We start from the raw sequence: 21630 nt of genomic DNA, 5'->3' as shown, positions 1-21630 counted from the left end.
TCTCTCTCTCTCTCTCTCTCTCTCTCTCTCTCTCTCTCTGAGACAGGGTTTCTCTGTGTACACCCTGCCTGTCCTGGAATTCACCTTGCAGAACAGGCTGGCCTCGAACTCACAGAGACTCACTAGCCTCTGCCTCCCAAGTCCTGAGGTTAAAGGCGTGTATCACCACAACATACTTGGGGAAATAACTTCTATATCTTTTCTTTAATCAAGTACTATGCTTTGCATACCTGGTCACTATCATTAGGGAAAACCCTGATCGCTGACTGGTCTCTACCCCCAGGCCTTCTTATCACGCTGTGATTGCTGAACTCATTTTAAAGCTTTTGTACAATTTACTGTTCAGAGCAGCTGCTACTGCAGCATCACCACTGGCATCTCTGAGATACATCCTATGCTTGTGACTTCACGCAAGGCCTTTGACTGATGTAGCTAACACGCTACTATTCAGTTTGATTCTAGCCTTGCCTTCAGGAGCTCCTTGATATCAAAAATAATTATCACTTGTTTATGGTTATTGCATTAGAAAAACAGTATTTGACATACAACTGTGGTAATCTCGAAACCAATTACATAACCAGATAATACTCTAAACCATGCAGTAATATTCCCAGGTAATATTTTTACTTGATTTTATTTTCTCAAAACTTAAAACAGCCAGGTAGAGTGGCTCACGCCTTTAATCCCAGCACTCAGGAGGCAGAGGCGGTGGATCTCTGTGAGCCTGAGACCAGCGTGGTCTATAGGGCAGCCAGAACTACACAAAGAAATCCTGTCTTGAAAAATCAACCAATCAAAGCAGAAATTGAAGCAAAGCCATTGAAAACAATCTTAATTTTTTAGACAAATTTTTATTAGATATTTTCTTAATTTACATTTCACATGCTATCCCGAAAGTCCCCTATACCCTTCCCCCACCCCACCGCCCTGCTTCCTGGCCCTGGCGTTCCCCTGTACTGGGGCATATAATCTTTGCAAGACCAAGGGCCTCTCCTTCCAATGATGGCTGACTAGGCCATCCTCTGCTACATATGCAGCTAGAGACACAAGTTCTGGGGGTACTGGTTAGTTCATATTGTTGTTCTTATTTTTTTTTTTTTCCTGTTTAAGATTTTATTCTTCCCATTTAAAGCAAGTAAAACAGAATTATCAATAGTTTTTTTGTTTTTTTTTAAAGATTTATTTATTTATTATATGTAAGTACACTGTAGTTGTCTTCAGACACTCCAGAAGAGGAAATCAGATCTTGTTAGGATGGTTGTGAGCCACCATGTGGTTGCTGGGATTTGAACTCTGGACCTTCGGAAGAGCAGTCGGGTGCTCTTACCCACTGAGCCATCTCACCAGCCCATCAATAGTTTTTTGTTTCTTAAGTTTTTTTTTTTTGAGATGGTCTCTCTACATTTCCATGGTTGTGCTGGAACTCACTATGTAGACCAGGCTGACCTCAAACTTGTAAGATCTGTCTGCCTCTGCCTCTGGAGAACTAGGATGTGAGGCCTGTGCCTCCATGCAGGGCAGCAGTTATGGATGTGGGGAATTTAGCAGAAGGCTTACACTTCCTGGGGACTAGTGTTCCAGATGATTGTGAGCCTCTCTGTATGGGAAAGCAACAGATGCTTTTAGCTGCTGAGCCATCTTTCTGGCCCCCAGTAGTTTTTAGAAGCAGAGAATGGACGTGCCTGTGCTTTCTAAGCCTCCACATCCCCAGCCCTGGCCTTACCGGAGCACATTTATTCTCTTGTGCTCAAAACAAAACAGAGCACTCAAGGTGCCAGGCGAGCTAAGAAGAGGAAGGGCATGCAGCAAAGCCAAACCTGAGTGCTGTTACACATTAACCCTGCTGTGAAAATTCTGATGCTTCTCCTTCTGTAAGGAGGTTTTTCAGAACATGTGGACAGGAATTCCATTTTTCTTTATTTTCCTGCTTGTTTTTTATTAAGGAAAGATTTTTTGCTCATGTGTGTGTTTATGTGAACGTACACACACGTGGGTGCCAGTGGAGGCCAGAAGAGGGCACTGGATACCCTGGAGCAGAGTTCCAGGCAGTTATGCGCTGTTCACTGTAGATGTGGGCACTGGTCCAGGGCCTCTACAAGAACAGTAAACACTCTTACCACTGAGCCATCCCTCCACTCCTCCTTTACTCTTTCAGATCGGAGTTCTGCTATGCTATGCTTCTTAGCAACCCTTCCGTCTCAGGCTCCTGGCTTTGCAAGCACAGGCCACCGTGGCCAGCTGATTCTCTAAAACAGCTTTTGAGAAGTTTGAACTTTCCTTCCTGCCCACACCTGAAATCACCGTATTCAAGACCTTGATGCCAGCCTGACACAGCCACACACAGCAAGACCACATGACAGAGTGATGGTGTTTCAAAATCTGCTAGGGAAAAAAAAGCAGAACGTACCAACACGTCTGTGGTGAGGTGCAGTCCTGAGTCAAGGGGTGTTAAGCACACTTGAGAACTGCCTGGGCTTTTGTGTGAAGCCATTTGCTTTTGTGCAACTTTTTTTGTTTATTTGTTTTGGGTTTTTTGTTTTTTTTGTTTTTTGTTGTTGTTGTTTTTTTGAGGCAGGGTTTCTCTGTGTAGCCCTGGCTGTCCTGGAACTCACTCTGTAGACCAGGCTGGCCTCGAACTCAGAAATCCGCCTGCCTCTGCCTCCCAAGTGCTGGGATTAAAGGTGTGCACCACCATGCCTGGCTTGTGCAACTTTTTTATAGAGCAAAAACATCCACATCTGGGGCTCCCAGATGAAACAGGAGAACGTGTAAACTAGCGAGGTAAAGGCTGCAGAATAGAGCAAACAGAGACATTTGCTTGCTAAGACAAAATCAGTCAGTCAGTCAGTCAGTCAAATAATCGTACAGTGGATAAGTGTTAATACCAAGAATGACTTTTAGCTTTTGTAGAAAATAAAAATTATCTGTTATGACTTATATTTCTATTCTTAAAAAAAAATAAGTTTATGGGCAATGTAGTAAAAAAAAAAAACAAAAACAAACAAACGACAGAATAAAGTGTCTTTAAATTTTTCCTGGTTTTTATCCGGTGTGTGTATGTGTGTGGATATGCACCGTAGCACACACGGCAGGCCAGATGTCAGTTCGTGGGCATTCCTTCTCTCTAGTGACAGCATTTGGGTCACTAAGCCAGCAAGCACCCGTGCCTGCTACGTCATCCCACAAGGCCTGTAAATGGAACTTGGTTTCTTGTTTGTGTTTTAGTTGTATTTAGTTTGCTCTATGTGTATGACTGTTTTGATGGCAAGTCTGTGTGTGAACCACATGCATGCCTGGTGCCTGCAGAGGTCAGAAGAAAGAATCAGATCTCCTGTAACCCGAGTTATGGATGCTGTGAACCATTGTGAGTGCTGGGAACTGAACCCTGGTCCTCTGCAGGAGCAACAAGTGCTCTTTTAACGATGAGTCATCTCTCCAGTTCCTCCCACCCCTTCGAAGCAAGATCTCATTAGCCCAGGCTGGCCTTCAAAGGTGCTATGTATCCAAGGGTGACCTCAGACTTCTGATCCTCCTGCCTCCACCTACCAAATGCCTGAATTACAGACACATACCACTATGCCTATTTTATGCATAGAACGGTGTCATAGGATTCACCCAACTTGATACCTGCAAATAGGGAACCTCAGCTGAAGACCCGTCTCTATCAGACTGGCCTGTGGCCATGTCTGTAAGGCATTTTCTTGATTGCTAATTGATGGGGGCACCGAGCCCACTGTGGGCTGTGTGCCCTGGGCAGGTGGCTGTATTAGAGGGTGGCTAAAACAAAACTTAGCAGGCCTGTGAGCAGTGTTCTACCATGGTTTCTCTTTCAGTTCCTGCACCCTTTCCTCCAAGAACTGTCAACTGGGGCTGAGAAAGCAAAAGACTCCCTCCCCAACTTGGGTTGACCAGTGTTTTATCACAGCAACAGAAAGGAAACTAGAACCATATTCTTCATAGTAATTCTCACAGATGATTAAGGACACCTTTCTAATGTAGGTTTTTCATAAAACTAAAACTTTATTTGTATTCAAAAAGGAAGCCTGGCATGTCTTCCGTTGGCTTTTCCTAGCCAGCACACTAAATCGCAATCTTCCAGCACACACCAGACCTTCCAGGACGCGTTTGCTCTACATCCGGCTTCCTTAATAGGCTAAGCATAAGCCAGGTAACTACTCTTGCAAAGTACATTTTACTGATTAACAAAAAAAGTAAACCTGGGTTGAGACACCATTATTGCTATCACCTTAAGGAAGACAGATTCAGTTTAGACAACGAAGCTCTGACTCTATCCCCTTCAGGAACGCGTCAGCTTTTACCTAGCATCAATGTGAGGGAAGTCACCACTAGATATTTCCAAGGCGCCCTGACAAGGAATGTAACCTTCCTGCTGTAAATGTGCTGGAATCTTTTGCTCTTCTGTGACACTAAGACACACACATGACTCTCTAATTGACATTAATTCCAAGTTGGTTGGTGCCAAATGAAGCTAGCTCACCCGAAATCACATCTTGACTAACAACCACAGGCAGATGAAGGAGGGCGAGTGCTTTCAATCAACCTGAGAGAAAGGGCCAGCAGGAAGGAGCAGGCAATCTCTTTCCTCAAGTTCAAGGCCTGGTGTTACACCTGCTCCTCAACACTAAGCACACAGTGCCCAGGGAGGAACCCTTTCACTCCTCACTCTGAAGGAGGCTCCTCCTGGCTGGGTTCCAAGTCAGCAGAACTCACAGGTCTCTCTCTCTCTCACAGAAGTGTGCTTCCTGGTTTGGGTTTGCTGAGTGGGATCAGGTCCTGAGGCTGAGTAGGCAGAAAGCTGGATGATCTAAGGGTTAAAGAATTACCACAGCAGCTGGGATAAACCACGGATCTCTGTTTTAGAAATATGCCAATAATAATCCTAAAGAAGAGACTTCATCCATCCTTGCAGATGCTGGGAACAAGGATACATTGTTCCCTAGGAAATGTATCAGAAGTAGGAGCAAGAGGGGGAATTGGCTGAACTCAGTCAATGCAGGGTCCAGGAGGGTGCATCAAGTGGGCACTAACTGGCAGATGAAGGAGGAAATCTGAGTTTGGAGACAATAAGTCATGTGGCAGGAGCAGAGATGATACACTGAGAAAGAAGACATGACGTCATGACACTCTAGCTACAGAACCTCAAGGTGGAAACAGCAAGGTTGGGTGACCAGGTGAACCAGCTGTCTTAAACAGTAGTGTTTGGGAGCTGGGCAAGTGCTTAGAAGGCTGAGGCATGAGGGCCACAGGTTCGAAGCCAGCCTAGTCTATATGGAAGTCATCTCTGCACAAACACTAAGTAAGTATTTTTTGGTTACTTCATGCTCATTACTTCACTCTTTGTTCAGCCCTAGAGACAAGGACAACTGAGGGACACAATCACAGTCCTCCCTACCAGCTCCCTACATCTACTGTGGCACATGGTGACCAAAGAGATACGGTCAGGCATGACCTAATGGTCCACAGTAAGAACACAGACGGCTAGCTGTGAGGAGCGCAGGGCTCTCTGCCACTCAGTTAGTGTACGTAGTTCTTACAGATATGCAGAACATAGAGTCCAAATCCTTAATCAGGCTAATGGCTTGTCCTCTTCATGTCTCCTCTTTAATTTAGATTATATTTATTTATTTGTGGGGTTGGGAGGTAGGAGATGCATGCCATGGCCCACATATGGAGTCAGAGAACAATTCTTGGGAGATAATTCCTTCCACCACGTGAGTCCTGGGGAGCAGACTCAGTAGCCAGGTTTGGAGGCAAGCACCTGCTGAGTCATCCTGCAAGCCCGTTGTCTTTCCCTGACTTTTTTGAAAATTTGGTCCAAGCAAACAAACAAACCCACAATTCCCCAGAAAAGAGCTATGGTTTAAACAAACAACACCTTAACATCTAATTAAAATAGCTCTACTGTAGCAGCATAAATTTCTCCCCAGGAAAGATTCAATGATTACATATATTTGAGAAAAAGAGCATAGTATCAGTTCCCCCTCTATTTCACAATGCAGATGAGAACACAGAAAGCACTGAGGTTCAGGGTCAGATGGTTTAAAACTTATTTCCAGAGGGCTGGGCACTGGATCAGTCAGTGAGAGCATTTGCTCTGCAACACTGGGAGCTGAGCTTGGAGCCTCACAAGTATTTGAATCCACTAGAAGGTGGAGTCTGAGAGTTTCTGGCCACCGACCTAGAAGAGAAGGCAAACCTGTGCAACCTACAGCAACGTCTCAGTGACAGGGGAAGCCACACAATGCCCTGCTCTGGCCTCCACACGCATACTCACAAGTGCACACACAAAGTATTCACAAGCCCCAGTTGCTGGGGACAGCATACATGACATAGATGGTGCCTGGGACCCAGAGAAGCAGGTGACACACCCTCCAGGAGACCCACCATCAGAAATAAGGGACGGCCCACAGCAGGTCTAGATGGAGACATCTCAGAAGCCCAAAAGCAGCTCTTTGTAAAGAAGTTGTTCTCATTTCTCCTAATCTTAGCCCTGGACAATGGCTGTATAGATTTCATTAGTGCTTTTCAGTTGGCCTTGGTGTGCATAACTATTCTATTATATCTGACTTTCCTATTTCTTTCTCCTTCTGCTCTGGTGAATTCTGTGAAACTAGATGTTCCTTGATGTAATGATTTTTAAACAATCAAAAACTGAGGCACAGGGGCACAGCACAGCACAGCCCTAATGGCCCAGGTGCCTGCTGTGTGCGCTCATCTCGGAAACAGTGTAATAACTGCACAATGATAGTTTTGGATTAATGTTTGACTTGCATAGAGAGTTTGAAGAAATTAAGAAAATGAAGCAGAGACAATATTGGGACCCAAAAAAAGGAAAAAGCTATTGAAGTTATGAAATGAGTTTTGCACAACATTTGAGAGTGGTTCCTGGTCTCCTTTGGAAACATATGAATAAGAAAATATAGAATAAATAAAATTATATACTAGTAAAACTAAGTTAAAACACTGAGATTCTTAGGAGAGCCATTGTGTGCAATGCACAGAAGCAGAGCTAGCTACTGCCGAGTGAAGGGTTAACCGGACTCTTCTGCCCACTGCCTGGCAGCTTGGCCCATGTCACTCATCATTAGAGCTTCACAAGAAACTTCATGCAGCTGACCTCGGAGCTCTGAGCTCTGAAGTATAATAAGTTAAAAGTAAAAGTTTAAATAATGATAAGTTTGCAATTATTATTTTGGCCATTGGCCTGGGAATAGGGGAAGCTTGAAACTTTGGGTTAAATCATAATTCTTAATTCTTTGTGGCATGTGATCATTCTTTTGAACTTGACACATCTGGTAATGAGTATACAATGTCTCTTTCTACCTGCTTTTTGGAGTAATAAAAGATTGGGGCAAGGTAAAGGTGGAGGAGTGTGTGTGTGTAAGTGAAAGGCAAGTGCATGAGGCAAGTGTGAGGTGTGTATGTGAGGCGTGTGAGGTGTGTGTGAGGCACAGGTGAGGCATATGTGAGGTGTGTGAGGCATGTGGGAGATGTGTGTGAGGTGTGTGTCTGAGGTGCGTGAGATGTGTGTGAGGCATGTGTGAGGTGTGTGGAGGTGGTATGTGAAGCATGTGGGAGGTGTGTGTGGGAGTATGCAGTGTGTGCGCAGCCTCAAGCTATGGAGCGAGTGAAGGAGAGACAGAGAGTGAGTGCAATTTCAAGCCTTGAAACCTGTCAGCTTGTACCTGAAAAAGTTGCCTGTGTGTATTCATTATTTACCTTCCAGATACCCCTGCTTCCAGTTGAGATCCCCGATCCTGTGCTGAGGCTGGACCCTGACACTCAATGAGTCAGACCCTTACAAGACAAATGTGAGGACCTATATTTGAATCCCAAGAACGGAATGAAGTCAGGCATGTGGTAGCATCTGTCTGTAACCCCAGGGTTCCTATGGTAATATGGGAGGCAGACACAAGAGAATTCCTGGAAGCTCCTGACCTTGGTGTATAGCAGGGGCAAGCAGGAGGCCCCTTCCACCACAGTGGAAGAGGACCACTGACACCTGAAGTAGTCCTACAACCTGGATACACGCACCACGGCGCACACACACCTACCCTTAAAGCACAGGTGTGTACACACACATCTTCACACCTCTCTACCAAACCTGTTCTTGTCCTCACAGAATACAAACTAGTGCCTTTAGGAAGCAGAGTACAGAAGGACAGGGAGACACAAGATCAACAGCAACAGCAGGGGAGAGGGAAGGAAGGAGAAAGGCTAAGAGCAGGCACTCTCCTTACAGGCTTTGGTTGGTTGGTTGGTTGGCTTTAAAATAAGATCTCGCTGGTAGCCAGGCTGGCCAAGATCCTCCTGCCTCAGCCTCCCTGGTGCAATGATTCCCGGGTGATCGACCCAGCTGGCTTTCTCCTGTCCAGCTTGGTTGTAGCAGTGTTTCACTTGCCACAGGGTTGGTTTCTGAAAGAAAGGCCCTTTTCTACAATCACTTGTCCTCTCTGGAGTTCTCTGTGCCTCTCAATCCCAAACTGGCCAAGAGCGACAGAATGAAGCAGAGTTAAACACAGCACAGGCTTCTCTGTTTCTCCCCACCATGTACAGCATCCGCGTCTCTGCTTCTCCCCACCGTGTAGTTAGGGAGGGATTAAAGACACTACCGAGTGGCTGGCCATATTTATAAATGGATTCTGGGCTAACGATGTATGAAAAGCAACTTAATCTTACCAGCTTTGCAATTCGGCAAACGCTTGTTTCATTTTCTTAATAGACGCATCCATCTCTTCTTTAACGACAACTCGGTACCGCGCAAGAGAAACAGTGCAGCGCTGGAGATCTTTCACCGATTTCTCAATATTAGAACCTTGGAGGGGAAAAAAGATTATTTTTAAAAGGAACATGCAAATTAATATGCATCTGAATGTTTTAGGTCAAATGTCATATGGATCAAGACTGTAACCAAATAACCACCCATTCCAACAACAACAATAATAAAACCTCTACTTTTCAAAATTTCATGTCTGTTTTTTAAAGTGTCCTAATCAAAATGAAGAAACAAGAATTGGATTTATCCTCCCAACTTAAACAATGAATACACAACACAGATGAAATATATAGAATAATGGCTCTTGGCAATGGACGACAGTACTTCCCCTGAAAAGCAGACACGTGAAGAGAGCCTCTGACTGCCCAACTCACTGTCTAGACAACTTCTAAACTGCAATAAAGACAGAAGTCCTAGGCCTGGCAGTCGCCTTGAACTGAGGAAACAAGGAGGCCAAGGTTAGAATTCCTGAGACCAATCACACAAAAGATAGACAGCAGCCGGTGGACGGAGCCCTAGAAGCTCAGCATTAGCCAGTGCCAGACACAAGGACAGTGCCAGACACGAGGACATCACCAAGTCATCAGAGGACTGGACAACACCAGTCTTCACCCAGGCCAGCAATAGTTTACAATACACACAGCGGCTGCTTGGGAGGATGCTGCCCCAGTGGTACAGTGGACAGCTTGGGAGGATGCTGCCCCAGTTGTACAGTGGATGGCTTGGGAGGATGCTACCCCAATGGTACAGTAGATGGTTTGGGAGGATGCTGCCCCAGTGGTGAAGCAGCATCAGTCCTCGTTTCAAGGCTGCTCTCATCTAATCTAGCAAGGCAAAAAGCAAAAAGAAGCAAGCCTCAAACTGTTTCTACATAACAAGTCCCAGAACAAGACACAGTATATTGAAAGAATCAAATATCTGGTAATCAACAAAGAAAAATTTACAATATTTGGATTCCATTAAAAATAATCATCAGGGCTGGTGAGATGGCTCAGTGGGTAAGAGCACCCGACTGCTCTTCCAAAGGTCCGGAGTTCAAATCCCAGCAACCACATGGTGGCTCATAACCATTCGTAACAAGATCTGATGCCCTCTTCTGGAGTGTCTGAAGACAGCTACAGTGTACTTACATATAGTAAATGAATAAATCTTTAAAAAAAAAAATCATCAAGCATATAAATACAAAAAACATTTCAAAGTAAACATGATTAACTATGAAGAGAAAAATCAACAGAAACAGATACAGAAATAACACATGCTAGAATCAAGTATGAAAGGACATCAAAAGCTGAGGGTCTGGGCTGGAGAGTTGGCTCAGGGGTTAAGAGCACCGGCTGTTCTTCTGGAGGACTTGGGTTTGATTCCCAGCATCCACTTTGCAGTTTATAACTGTCTAAGCTCCAGTTCCAAAGGATCCAATGCAGCTGTTCCCATGGGCACTGGGCAAACACACGGTACACAGACATATCTGCAGGATCAGTCACAGACATATCTGCAGGATCAGTGGTACAGGGTTTGCCTAGCATGCCCTGGCCTTAATCCTTAGAACTATAACAAGGTATTCTGTGGAGAGATATCAAACAGCTACTATCAGACAAATACAGATGCATGTTAAGCAGAGATATAGAAGACATTTCAAAATTCTTCAACTGAACTTTCAGAAATGAAAATAACTGCACACTAAACTGTTGAAGAAAAGAGCGATATGGGACTCCAGTAAGCCTTCTGCATACATGTAACACTATGTAGCTCGGTGTTCTTGTGGGAGTCCCAACCGTGGAGTAGAGGGGGACACCGCTGACTCTTCCCCGCCTAGGCTGCCTCCTCAAACAGCCTTAAGATGAGGGGTGGTACCTAGTCTTATTGCATCTTGGCAGCCTTGTTCAGTTAATATCCCTGGGAGACCTGCCTTGCTCTGAAGAGAACTGAGGAGGAGGAGAGACGGGGGAGGCACTGAAAGGAGGGAGGGGAGACTGCAATGTAATAGGAGAGAGGAAAGAAAGAGCAGCGAGTCTTAAGACAGCAACTTTCAAAACTATTCCAAGTGAAGTGAAGCACAGTCAAGGAAGAAAACTGTCTGAATAAGAATTATACCCAAAGCTCCATAAGTGACAGGGTCTAATCAAGTAATTTGCCCGCCATGCAGACTTGGTAAAACTAGATGGCTCTCTCGCGCTCTGGTGCAATTTGAAGCATTACACATAGAAGTCACCATCACAGAGAAAGAGAAGTATATTCACCTACACAACATATGCTGAATTTCTAGGAGCTCTATGAACCTTTCTACCTAACAATACCAATGTCGCAGAAACAGTCCATGGGTTATAATCACCACTACAGGAGCTTATAGTTGTACAAAGATACACATTTTGTGTTTTCTTTGTTTCTCTGTCTCTCAAGTGTCTGTTTTTTTGAGATCTCACTTTATAACCGTGGCTGAGTTTGCAACTCATATATATATATACTGGGTTAGCCCTGAGCTTGAAATGATACTCCTGCCTCCCAAGGGCTGGGATTAGACATCAATAATTACTGTGTGTGCCTGACATGTGTGCAAGCATGAGCATGCACACCACGGCACAGGTTAGAGATCAAAGGGTACCTCGGTCAGTGGAACACTTTTACATGTTAAGCCCTCTTTTTGGTTGTTTTTGTTTTATTTTTGAAACAGGGCCTCACATATTCCTGACTGGCCTTGAACTCACTATGTAGCCTCTTCCTTCCTTCCTTCCTTCCTTCCTTCCTTCCTTCCTTCCTTCCTTCCTTCCTTCCTTCCTTCCCACCACACCCAGCACAGGACAAACATCTTCCTTCTGTATTTTCTTCCTTCCTTCTAGCTATAGGACTGGGATTCAAACCCAGTACATGTTTCTCAAGTCCTCCACTGAGCTAAATCCTAACTCAGTTGGAATTTTGAGACAGGACCTCACTGCATACGCCCTCGGATGCTCTACCTTGTGCTCCTGTCTTTGCATCCCGAAGGGCCGAGGTTATAGGTATGCACTAGCATACCTAGCCCACACTTTCAGTTTTGTACGTGTCGCATGTGTGTGCGGCAGCGGATGCCAGAGGTCTAACCACAGGTGTCATCCCTCAGGAGCCGCCCCACTTATTTTTATTTTTTTTAAGATTTACTTTTTTTGGACTGGAGAGATGGTTCATTGGTATAGAGTACTGACTGCTCTTCCAGAGAACCCTAGTTCAGTTCCCAGCACCCACATGGCAGCTCACAACTAACCGTTCCTCATAACTGTCACTCCAGTTTCAGGGCAGGGCACCCTCACACAGACATTCATGCAGGCAAAAAACAAAACAAAACAAAAAAAAAACACCTAATATTATTTTTTTAATGTTTTTTCTTTCTTCTCGCTCCGGCCCCATTTGCTGCAATTACATGTAAGTACACTGTAGCTGTTTTCAGACACACCAGAAGAGGGCGTCAGATCTCATTATGGATGGTTGTGAGCCACCATGTGGTTGCTGGGATTTGAACTCAGGACCTTTGGAAGAGTAGTCAGTGTTCTTAACCACTGAGCCATCTCTCCAGCCCATACTTTTTTATTTTATGTGTATGGGTTTTTTGCCTGCATATATTTATGTGGACCACATATGTGCCACATGTGTGCCACTAGTGTCGCTAGGTCAAAAGCTGGCATCGGATCCACTGCAACTGGAGTTATACAGGAGGCTGTGAGCGATTATGTGGGCATTGGAACCAAACCCTGGTACTTGGCAACAAGCAGTCTAGCTGCTAAGTCATCTCTCCAGTGTTCTGCCTTGCTTTTGAGATAGGACCTCTCATGGAACCTTGGGCATACCAAAAGGGAAGGTTGGCTCGCCAATAAACCCATGTGTTCTGTCCCCACAGTACACATGGCCGCACTGAGTTTCTCCATGTGGCTGCTGGGCTCCACACTCAGGTCCGAGTGCGCAGCAACCATTTTGCTGCTCCGGCACCTAAATGTTCAATTTCATCAATTGTTTAATGACTGGGATACTGCCCAGGCCAATCATAAACTCCTCGGCTTAAGGGACGTTCCTGCTTTAGACTCTGGAGTAGCTTAATTTCTTAATATTAATTCCTCTCAATACAATTTGAGTTTCTTTGGAACCTAGAAGTTTTTAAGCCCCGTGCAAACCTTATTTTTGCTTGTCTAGATTAGATATCCGCAGATCGGCCACTTGGCAGCAAGCTGAAAGGAAGTGCTAACCAAAATGTCAGAGGGCAAAGGCCCTTGCCGCCAAACCTGACAGCCTGAGCTTGGTCCCCAGGTGCCTTAATGGAGAAACACAACTGACCTTTCCTTGAACGTCCACACATAAGTATATAGAGCAGGCAGGCAGGCAGAGACAGACAGGTAAACACACACACACACATACACACACACACAAACATATATATAGATGGTCCTCTACATTTCTATTTCACAGCTTGCTTGAGAGGACCACCATGCTTAGATATGCAAAGGACTGAGGGTCTCTTTGTTTAGTAACTAGTTTATTTAAACATGTAAGTTGATTATTATAACATAAGAAAAAAAGTTGTTTGGCGTAGGGATCCATACCTTTGATCCCAGCTCTCAGGAGGCAGAGGCATGTGGATTTCTGTGAATTTGAGGCCTGCCTGGTATACACAGAGAATTCCAGGCCAGGCAGACTACATGGAAAGACCCTATCTCAAAACAACACACATTCACAGACATACACACAGACACACAGACACAGAGTACTAGTTGGTGCTAAGTATCTGTTGTTGAGACGACATCAACCACCTTAGCCCAAGCTACCCTGGAAGGTGTGGTCTCCCTTCCTCAGACTCCTGATTACAGGCCTGCTCCACGCACTGCAACTCTCTGCCCAAATGATTATAATCGTCAAATATTTGAAAGTAAAGCGCTATCACCAATCAATACCAAGTATTTCAAAGGACACGCTCTTGTGAAAACCTCAGTCTGCCTTCTGCTTTCTGTAAGGGCAGGAAGCTGCAGAGAACAGCTTTCACATTTCCTCTGAAATATTCTGTCACACAGATGTTTGCCCATTGGGAGAACAGACATGAACAACACAGCATCAACAGCTGCGGTGACGCTCAGGGAGCAGTTAGGGTTAGCTGGGTCATTTTCAGTAGAACTGGCTGCTGCTCACAAAAGGTCCCTGTGGCTGAGGCCAGACTGCTGAATCCTCCCGGACACCCGCTGTGGCATGCAGGGATTACAGCGTGTGACAGAAACAAATCCTGGGGGCTTCTGGAACTTTGGCTTTGGGACTAACAATCAGTCTGTTCTCTCTGGACGGAAACAGTTGCTTTTTCGCTCCCAAGTGGGCCTTGGACTTACCTAGCTTTTTATTGGTGGAAGAGAGTGGAACATTCTCCATTCCCAGATTTGAAACCTGTGCTCCTGGGGTGGTTCTGGACAGAGATTTGGCAGTGTTCCGGGATTGCTGGACATTCGAGATAGAGTGCGCAGTCAAAGATTTTGGTTCAAAGTCAGAGACACCATTCTCCAGCACAGATCCTGTCCAAAAGAGGACAGCGGTTTAAAGCAGAGTGTGGGGTAAACTATGTGAGCTGTCTTCAGTACAGAAAGCAAGCAGATAAAAATACGTCAGACAAAACCACGCCCCTTTAAAAAGCTGTTAGCTTCCATAAGCTGCAATGAAGAAAAAAAAATTATAATGTCTCATACTGGGGGAAAAAGAATTTAAAAGCTTTACAGAGAAAGGGCAGAACCGGAAAATGAGAATAACGCTCACACCCAATGACATGGGACCCAATGGTTACCTCTGATCCGTCTGCAGTCAGGTATAATCTTTTTTGTGTGTATTTCTTTATATATGAATTAACTAATAAAAAACAGCTAAAAGGCAGAATAAAATTCCAACACTAGCATTACATTTACAAAACCAGGAATACTAAAGCAGAAGGAACAAGATTAATAAAGAAGTAGCCGGGCAGTGGTGGCGCACGCCTTTAATCCCAGCACTTGGGAAGCAGAGGCAGATGGATTTCTGAGTTCAAGGCCAGCCTGGTCTACAAAGTGTGTTCCAGCCCAGCCAGGGCTACACAGAGAAACCCTGTCCCGGGGGGAAAAAAAGAAAGAAAGAAAAAAAAAGAAGTAATTTTTAAGTAAATTATATATTTGTTTTATTATTTTGTGTATGTGGTTTTTTTGTCCACATGTGTATCTGTGTAGGACATGTAAACAGTGCCCCCAGAGGCCAGAAGAGGGTGTTAGATTCCCTGGTCCTAGAGGTGCTTGGGAGCCACACTGTGGGCGCTGGGGACCAAACCTGGATCCTGTGCAAGACCAACCAGTGCTCGTAGCCACTGGGCCATCACTGTAGTGCCAGAGTCCAAGAAGTCATTTGTTTTTTTCTCTTATGTTGTTGTTGTTGGGGGTACAGGGTCTCCCTGTGTAGCCCTGGTTATACAGGAGCTCCCTGTGTAGAGGAGGTTGGCTTCAAACTCACAAAGATCTGCCTGCCTTTGCCTCTGCCCCCCAAATGGTGAGATTAAAAGCATGTGCCACTATGCCTGGTTTCCAAATAAGTTATTTTGAAAAGAGAAAGATTCCCAGTTTCTCCTCAGCCTTTAACAAAATTGTTAACAAAGAAATGTATAAAACCGCATGATTTTTCACATATTAATTAATCTTAACTCTTTATTGGAAAACACTGTGGGGAGGCCGGAGAGCTCCACAGCTGAGAACGCTGGCTGCTCCTGCGGAGGCCCCACATTCCGTTCCCAGCACTTAGATGGCAGCTCACGACCATCTGCAATTCTGGTCCAGGGGACCCAACACCCTTCTCTCGCCTCTACGGGCACCAGGCACACATGTGCACACAAACATACATGCAGTTCAAACACTCAAGACACAGAAAATCATCAATTAAAAAAAAGAAAAAAACAAAACAACATAGGACTATAAAATAATCTTCAAAACAACCCACATAAATCTAGTTGTCAATAAAGCAATGATTATAATTAATATTACATATCCCTAAAATATTTCTACCTATTTTCTTTCAGTGCTGAAGGCTTCTTGGCTAATTCAGCCCCCACTGTGTTCTGTCACGCTATCGGTGTCGGTGTCTGTGACTAACGTCCCTCCCCTGTTCCTGAGCGGGACACCATCATCACCATTGCTGACTCTGTAGTAATTCTATCAGATTTTAAAAGATCATATTTAAAAAGTCACTCTTATTTCTAAATACTAAGGCACCCCTCTGTTACTCAATATCAGAAGTGTTAGCACTACGTAATTTAGAAAAAATTTTGAAACAAATGAATAAGAATTCTATTTTTTAAAGTTCTTTGGTAAGTTATTCAATATGAACTCTTCCATGCAGTTGGCAACAAAAACTATAAAGTAGAGACCGGTCATACTTAGTGCAGTGCTAAGTGTCTCAGGAGGGGATTCCCAGGGCTTTGCGAGTGAATTAACTTCCCAAAACGTGTTAACGGACTCACCAGCTCTGTCCAGGGTCTCTGCTGTGGCAAACTCGGGATCCTCCAGCTCTCTGGCATCTATTGACAGCGTGTCCAGACCTTCACTGAGTGAGTCCACAGACTCGGCGTCGTTGATGGCCCCGTTGACATGGTAACCATTGATGCTGCCTTTCTCGGAGGATGCAGGCTGCTCCTCTTGGACAGGTGCTGACTTACTGGAGTCCGGGGCACTGCTACTTGCTTCTGATGCAGGTTTTGGCTTGCTTTTCTTCTTTTTGTTCTAAGGTTATCAAAGATTTGAAAAGAGAAAAGAAAAAGCAGGCCCTCCAATACAACTCAGAGGTAGCCTAGCCAATGCTGGCTACCGAAACAAACAAGTCAGTGTTACCAATGCTGCACACTCTCTTCTGGAAACTGAAGATAATCTTGTTTATATCTAACTACTAACAAAAATAATACTTTCTGTATAAAACTGCATTTTGAATGAACTCAGGATCAACATAAAATAATTTTCATCACAAAACCTATCTTAAAATGAAGTTATAAAATGTGAAAAATATTATAACTATATTTTAAAGGGAAATATAAACAGAACGCTAAATAACCACAATAACCCAAACGAAAGATTATAATCTATAAGGAACTGAATGAGGCGTAACCTCAGTCAGTCCAATAATCGACAGATAATGAAACCCACACTGCAGACTGCAGATGGCTTTTTACAGAGGAGATCAGCAAAGGTCACAGGGTTTACACACATAAGGTCACTGGCTCCACTTGACAGTTTTGACTGCTCTGGAAATCACCGGGCATTTTCATAAACACTAGTGTGAGTGAAAAGCTAGTAATGCTTTTGAAAGTTACAAATGCACACACCTTTCAACAGCAAGTCTAACACTAGAAATTTATCCTGGCCAGGAATGACAAATGTATACAAGATTATTCATGGCAGCAATGTTATATTAATATTAATAAAGACTAGAAGCTATGCAAATGTAGAGCAGTAGGGGACTTATACATTCCAGGATCTGTTATATGGAATGTGCAAAGAAGAGAATATATATTCCTAATTGTTTAATGGGAATAACGTATCTTAGAAGCTGCTTAAAAAATTCTTAAGAGCTTGGGGTTGTAGTTCAGTGGTAGAGCACTTGCCTAGCATACACCAGGCCCTACATTTAATCTCCAACACTGAAATAAGCAAGCAAACCAACAAAGAATGAATTAGCAAATAAAAATCTGGAGAAGAAATAGGGGCACCAATGGCTGGAGGAAAAAGATGGGATAAAGTTGTTTCAGGGGATTCACATTTATACCTTCGAAATCTGAATCAGGGCTAGAGAGATGGCTCAGTGGCTAAGAGCACTGACTGCTCTTCCAGAAGCCCTGAGTTCAATTCCCAGCAACCACATGGTGGCTCACAACCATATGTAATGGGATCTGATGCCCTCTTCTGGTGTGTCTGAAGACAGTGACAGTGTACTCATATACATAAGATAAATAAATCTTTTTTTAAAAAAAGAAAAAAGAAAAGGAAATCTGAACCATGTGAATACAAAGGGAAAAAGTCCTTGCCTTTGTTTTAACAACAAATATCTCCACTGGCAAATCTTAACTCCAGCGGGAAGGGGGACCCACGCACCCTCATGCCAGGCCCTCGGTGGCCCTGCCAGCAGGATGGCTCCTGAACTTGGCGTCGATTTTCCCCTCTCCCTCCTGCTTTCTCCCATGTGAAGAGGCCAAGCCTTCCCATTATCAGCCCACATATGGAATTCTTGCCCACGATCACTCCTTATTGAACTAATGCTAACAGTTGGCCATAACAGGTTTCCACGCTGTGGAGTACCAAACAAAATTCATTTTTCTTTCTCCAGATTTTAAGAAATTTATATACTATTTCACATACATACTTTTTCAACCATGTGCATATCATGTATTGTTAATAATTTATATTCTGAGGTCAATAAATTAGGACATTGGTATTTTCTTGATGACTCAGAGCTGTGTTTGCTGGGTGCAACAAAGTTAAATTGAAAGCACCGGGCATAGGAACCTCATGAGAACTTGAACAGTACTGCACGCCTCTGTACTGCACGCCTGGGGGGGGGGGGGAAGGCGCTCAAGAGTTAATAAAGGCAAACTTGTGCCAAGATGGCCATGACTACACAGAGAAACCCTGTCCTGAAAATAAAAGAAAAAAGGAGGAAGAGGGTGCAGGAAAATGAGGAGGAGGAGGAAAAAGAAGAAGAGGAGGAGGAGGAGAAGGAGGAGAAGGAGGTGAGGAGGAGGAGGAAAAAGAAGAAGAGGAGGAGGAGGAGGAGGAACATTTCTTAAAGGAACTCCACCTGGGGTAGAGCAGTGGAAGAACCTGAAAGCGGCTAGTATCCTGTGAGGGAAGCACTTTGGACCTCAATGGACACAGGTGAGGGACTAGGAACACCATTTAGGTGAGAATTATGCTTATGTATTAATATTATTTTATGCATATGTATTAACATTATTTTACTTTTGTTGTCTTTTTTCCCCAGACAGGGCTGTGCTATGTAGCCCACAATGGCCTTGAACTCCTGACCTCCTGTGCCCCACCTCTGAGTGCAAGGATCACAAGGATGGACCACCACATCTGTATCTTCCTACTTAATAGAGGAGTAAACTAAAGTTAAATGATAGCCACAGCTCACAAGACCAGATAAAACAGGACAAGCTCTGACCGACACGGAAGTACAAAAGAAGTACACAGAAGTACCTTCTGCTCTTTAACATGTAGCAGCCGTCTCCGGAAGGCACACAGCCAGCAGGAGCAGAAGCTGCTAGGAAGACGGGCAGCGGGCAGCGTGCTAAGGCGCCAGTCAAGCCAGGCACCCCAGAGAGCACATTCAGGTGAAAAGAGAGGACAAATCCACAGAGCTGTCCTCACTGTGAGCTCATGCACATGCAAACAGTCAGTAAATCAATCAGAGAGGCAGATATGTTTTCAAGAAGGAAAAGCTGCCCTTTGGCTTTAAGTGAGCTGTCACCAGTAGTAGGGACTGTCTGTACGAAGGTTACCTGGCTAAAAACCTGAACTATTCCAGCTAATCTAGGAAACAAATCCTGTTGAAAACCAGTCACCCTCCCTGGAGAAAGGGCTTTCTTTCTGCGGCATGCTCACTGCCCACTCCTGTCTAGAGCCCCGCAGCGGCTGAGCCAGCAAACTGCCCTGACTTCGAGCACAGGGAGCTCACTGTGTAAAACTCCGTGAAAGCTTGATGGCGAACCTGGCATTTCTGAGATGGAAAACACAAGACATATGTACCGTTCTCTTTCAGATACTATAGGATGCACGGGTGACAGGGCTGTGACATGCCACCCCACTCATCGGCAGGGCACATTTGGCTGACATGACTGGCTAGGCAGGCGTCCCACTCTGCCCTCACTGCTGTGCGTCCCTATGCTCCTCTGCTGGAACCTCCAAACAAGCTCTTTAATATTAGCAAGTATTCTTTAAAGCCCTTTTTCTTTTTAGAAACTATGTGGAGTGCTCTGCCCTTGTGTATGTACAGCACGCATGAAGTTAATGCCTGTCCTCATGTATGTCTGCACCATGTATGTATCAAATGCCTGTCATTGTTTATGTATGTCTGTACACCATGCATACACTTAATGCCTGTTAAAGAGGTCCAGATCCCTTGGATACATTGGAAAGATGACAAGCTGCCATGTGGATGCTGGGGACTGAACCCAGGTATTCCGGATGGTAATCTTACCTGATAAGCCATCTTGCCTAAAGTCTAATTAAAAAACAACAACAACAACAACATAAATATAATGTTCTTACATGTAATTGAATTTTACCTTTTTTTTGCCAGTTACTATCCATTCTTTGAGTACTTCACTGGCACTACCTGAAAAAGAAATTAAAGGGAGATTTCCTCTTCTGCCACACAAGGTCAGGAAGGAATCAGTGCGGTGCATCATCACTACACACTGGGCTGAGGCGGTCAGTGCCTCCGCTGTACCGGCCTACTGAGAACTCCTCAGGGCACTCAAGATTCTCTGTCTATACATCGTCATCTGAATATAAAGATGATTCCTCTTTATCCAAGTACCCCACCTTGACTGTGGTTTGGGAAAAGCTGCACCCTGCATGAGACTCAAACCCTAAAATTATAAAGAAAACATGACTACAGGAGAAGAAAAGAGTATAGCATTTGGACCTGTTCATGCTATACTCGCGGATTCAGGAAAATGCATCAAGGAGTCCCGGCCACTCTGTTCACAGGCAAACAGCTTCAAAGTAAAGCTTTTCCAAACAAGTTATATGGCAAGAATTTTAAGAAACACTTATTAACTCTCTAAATCTAAGGAGTTGGACAAGGCTGTCATTTTTTTGATCTAGCATATAGAAACATAAGGAAACTGAACTCATAACATTTGAGTCCCCTGCCAGAATCAAACTAAATCATAGTGGAGTTTGGAAATAAATGTTGGGTCTTGAATTGGTCATGTGTTCCTGGGCCGCCAACCTCCTCCTTTGCAACAGCCTCTTAAAGTACTTTATCCAATTCCATTCAAATCCCACAGTCCGTCAGCTGCACAATTTCTTGATTTGGGGAGGGGGAGAACATATCTGACAGTAAAGGAGTTTTTTAGCATCTCTTCCAGTTCTTCTACAGCTTGGGAATGAAAGGAGTGGCCTAGCTAACAGAAGACCACAGTACACAGCACCGTCAGGAGACTTCGCTGTGGCTCAGGTTCCAGAGTCTACACTCGAGGGAGCTGGCATTACCTTCCATGAACGCTTGCACTGTTTTGTCCACGCAGTTGTCAAAGTGCTGCAAGACCAGAATGATCTCATTGTTGCTCTTATTGGGAACTATCGCACGCACTGCGTTTATCTGCAAAAGAGGGCACAAGCAGGTCACCGGGCAGCAGAGTGTGGCAGGGCGAATAATAGTGCCAGTGCAGTTCAGCAATATGATCACTGCTTAGTGTCAGGAAGCACACCCAACCGTCCCACCGGGAATAGTAAGCAGAGGAATAGTAACACCACATGAACACTTAATTTTGAAATTTAAAACACAGAGCATTATAGAAATAAAAGGGACCAACCAAGAGACAGTCACTGACTAGAAGCATTTGCAATAGCGTGGGAATCTGAGGTCAGTCTCCAGGGCTCATGGTGAAGGAGAAAACTGACTCTCCAAGTTGTCCTCTGACCGCCACATAAGCTACCCGGCATTCATCTGTGTTCCTTCTCTCTGTCTCTCTCTCTGTCTCTCTGTCTCTGTCTCTCTCTCTCTCTCACACACAAATAGTAATAATTTTTATTTTTATATATTTTTTTCTTTTTTTTATGGTTTTTCGAGACAGGGTTTCTCTGTGTAGCCTTGGCTGTCCTGGA

The 21630-nt window shown here is 44.4% G+C and overlaps 1 protein-coding gene across 1 annotated transcript in view; it reads right to left on the bottom strand.

Moving 5' to 3' along the window:
- The window catches only part of Spats2 (spermatogenesis associated serine rich 2), a 75208-nt gene that overhangs the window by 19349 nt on the left and 34229 nt on the right, over positions 1-21630 (bottom strand). Inside the window, exons 4-8 of the mRNA XM_021216881.2 lie at positions 21016-21124; positions 20082-20131; positions 16269-16527; positions 14134-14313; positions 8701-8836 (exon numbers count right to left, since the gene is read on the bottom strand). Coding sequence (XP_021072540.1) covers positions 8701-8836; positions 14134-14313; positions 16269-16527; positions 20082-20131; positions 21016-21124 — 734 coding nt within the window. The remainder of the gene's footprint in view (positions 1-8700; positions 8837-14133; positions 14314-16268; positions 16528-20081; positions 20132-21015; positions 21125-21630) is intronic.

Source organism: Mus pahari, chromosome 17 (assembly GCF_900095145.1).
Source record: "Mus pahari chromosome 17, PAHARI_EIJ_v1.1, whole genome shotgun sequence".
Lineage (NCBI taxonomy): Eukaryota > Metazoa > Chordata > Mammalia > Rodentia > Muridae > Mus > Mus pahari.
The sequence above is the reverse complement of the archived record's forward strand: the minus strand, read 5'-3'. Positions and strand labels throughout refer to the sequence as shown.